Genomic DNA, 2,125 nt, shown 5'->3' with positions numbered 1-2,125 from the left:
TCAGTAAATTATTGATCACAAAATATTTTGCTTCCATAGGCATATAAATATTTAATCTTTAAGGTAATTGATATCTACATATTTTACCTTCCTGAGTACAAGTGTCTAAATTTGACATCAAATCATTGATAACTATATATTTCGGTTGCATGTGAGGGCCTGTGAAAAAATTTAAGTATGCAACTGGTAGGCAGTCATATAATTCACAGCCCAAAACTTTATGTCTAAAAATGTAAATACAAATTTCTTACACTCTTTTTTTTTTTTTAAGATGGAGTCTTGCTTTGTCACCCAGGCTAGTGATGGTGCCACCCAGTGGCACAATCTTGGCTTACTGCAACGTCTGCCTCCCTGGTTCAAGCGATTCTCTTGCCTCAGCCTCCCAGGTAGCTGGGACTACAGGCATGCGCCACAATGTCCAGCTAATTTTTGTGTTTTTAATAGAGACAGGGTTTCACACTGTTGGCCAGGCTGGTCTCGAACTCCTGACTCCACGTGATCTGCCTGCCTCAGCCTCCTACAGTGCTGGGATTACAGGTGTGAGCCACCATGTCCTGCCTTCATACTCCTTTTTTAACTGATGAAGCCATTTAATTAGTAAATCTAGAAGAAAAACATCTAGAGGCATTTATAAGTTTTTTTTTCCCCCTCCAGTAAAAGTGTCTTGAAAGCTGGCAGTATGCTTTTGTGTTTTTATTTTTATTAATTTTTTTTTTTAAATTTTAACTGAACCTCTGCTATGTGACTGATGCTTCAGTTTCCTCTGTCTTAGGTAGGGGAGTTCGAGCTCCGTTATGGGTACAGTGCTAGGGAAGCAAGAGTGAGGGGGAAAGGGAAGTGATGCTGGAAAGGAAGAGAAAGGATGTAATGCACTCGTATGTTCGTCATAGCACTGTTCACAAGAGCAAAGACATGGAATCAATCCAGGTGCCCATCAATGGCCGATTGGATAAAGAAAATCTTCATATACACCATGGAATACTACACAGCCAGAAAAAGTAACAAAATCATGTCCTCTGCAGCAACATGAATGCAGCTGCAGCTGGAGGCCATTATCCTAAGTGAATCAGAATTAATGCAGGAGCAGATACCACATGTTCTCTCTTAGAAGTGGGGACTCAACATTGGGTAGGCAGGGACATAAAGATGGCAGCAATAGACACTGGGGACTATTAGAGGGGAGAAGGAGGGAGGGGGGAAAGGCTGAAAAGCTGTTGGGTACTACCACGTTCAATACCTGGGTAATGAGATCATTCATACCATAAACTTCAGCATCATGCACATGGACCTCCTGATTCTAAAATAAAAGTTGAAGAAAATTGGCCGCCATTTCAGCGTTTTGTCAGAAGCGTCTGCACCTCGAGGAGGAGGCCCTGCTGATTTCTGTGCTGGCTGTTGTCAGGATGGTGAAGCTGTTTGTCAGAAACCTGCCCCAGGAAGCGACAGAGCAGGAGATTCGCTCACTCTTCGAGCAGTAAGGAAGGTGCTGGAATGTAGCATCATTAAGAATTAGGCTTAGTGCACATAAAAGATAAAACTGCAGAGGAAGATGCCAAAACTGCAGAGGAAGATGCTTGTAATGCACTGTTACAAGCTTCATGGGGTAAACATCAACATGGAAGCCAGCAAGAATAAGAGCAAAACCTCAACCAAGTTGCATGTCGGCAGAGGATTCAGTGGCGGCCATCAGGGGTCTTGATAACACAGAGTTTCACGGTGGGATGTGTGTGGGTTGAAATTCCGAGCTGTGGTCGTGCATGAGAATACTTACACCCTTGGTGGTACCCAGTCTCCGAGACGTTCTCGGCTCGGTGCGTTCAGTCCCTCAGGAACCGTGGACCTTAATTTACCTTGCTAAGTTGAGACCTCCTCTTCCTTTCCTTTCCTCTTCTGCCCATTTTCCTGTTCTTCTGTCCTTCAATACTTCTGTAGCTTCCCATTCATGTTGTATTCTCCCAGCAGGCCTCGTTGTGTGCAGAAACTGTGGTGGGGGCCGTGCTGTCTCCTCCCTGCCTCCTGTGGCTGTTGGATTTGGGAATGACCGTGGCGAGGGTCTCACTGCCCCCTGGGTCTTTTTTTGGTCCAAAGGCTAGATCTATAGAGTTGGATCACTTTTTTTCTTTAC

The 2,125-nt window shown here is 44.4% G+C and overlaps 1 protein-coding gene across 1 annotated transcript in view; it reads left to right on the top strand.

Moving 5' to 3' along the window:
* Window positions 1-1,335: 1,335 nt before the first annotated feature.
* The window catches only part of LOC105534491 (alpha-(1,3)-fucosyltransferase 10-like), a gene marked incomplete at its 5' end in the record, with an annotated part of 86,068 nt that continues 85,278 nt past the window's right edge, over window positions 1,336-2,125 (top strand). The window contains one exon of the mRNA XM_011973217.1: window positions 1,336-1,474. Coding sequence (XP_011828607.1) covers window positions 1,336-1,474 — 139 coding nt within the window. The remainder of the gene's footprint in view (window positions 1,475-2,125) is intronic.

Source organism: Mandrillus leucophaeus, unplaced genomic scaffold (assembly GCF_000951045.1).
Source record: "Mandrillus leucophaeus isolate KB7577 unplaced genomic scaffold, Mleu.le_1.0 Scaffold1358, whole genome shotgun sequence".
NCBI classification, from domain to species: Eukaryota; Metazoa; Chordata; class Mammalia; order Primates; family Cercopithecidae; genus Mandrillus; species Mandrillus leucophaeus.
The sequence above is the reverse complement of the archived record's forward strand: the minus strand, read 5'-3'. Positions and strand labels throughout refer to the sequence as shown.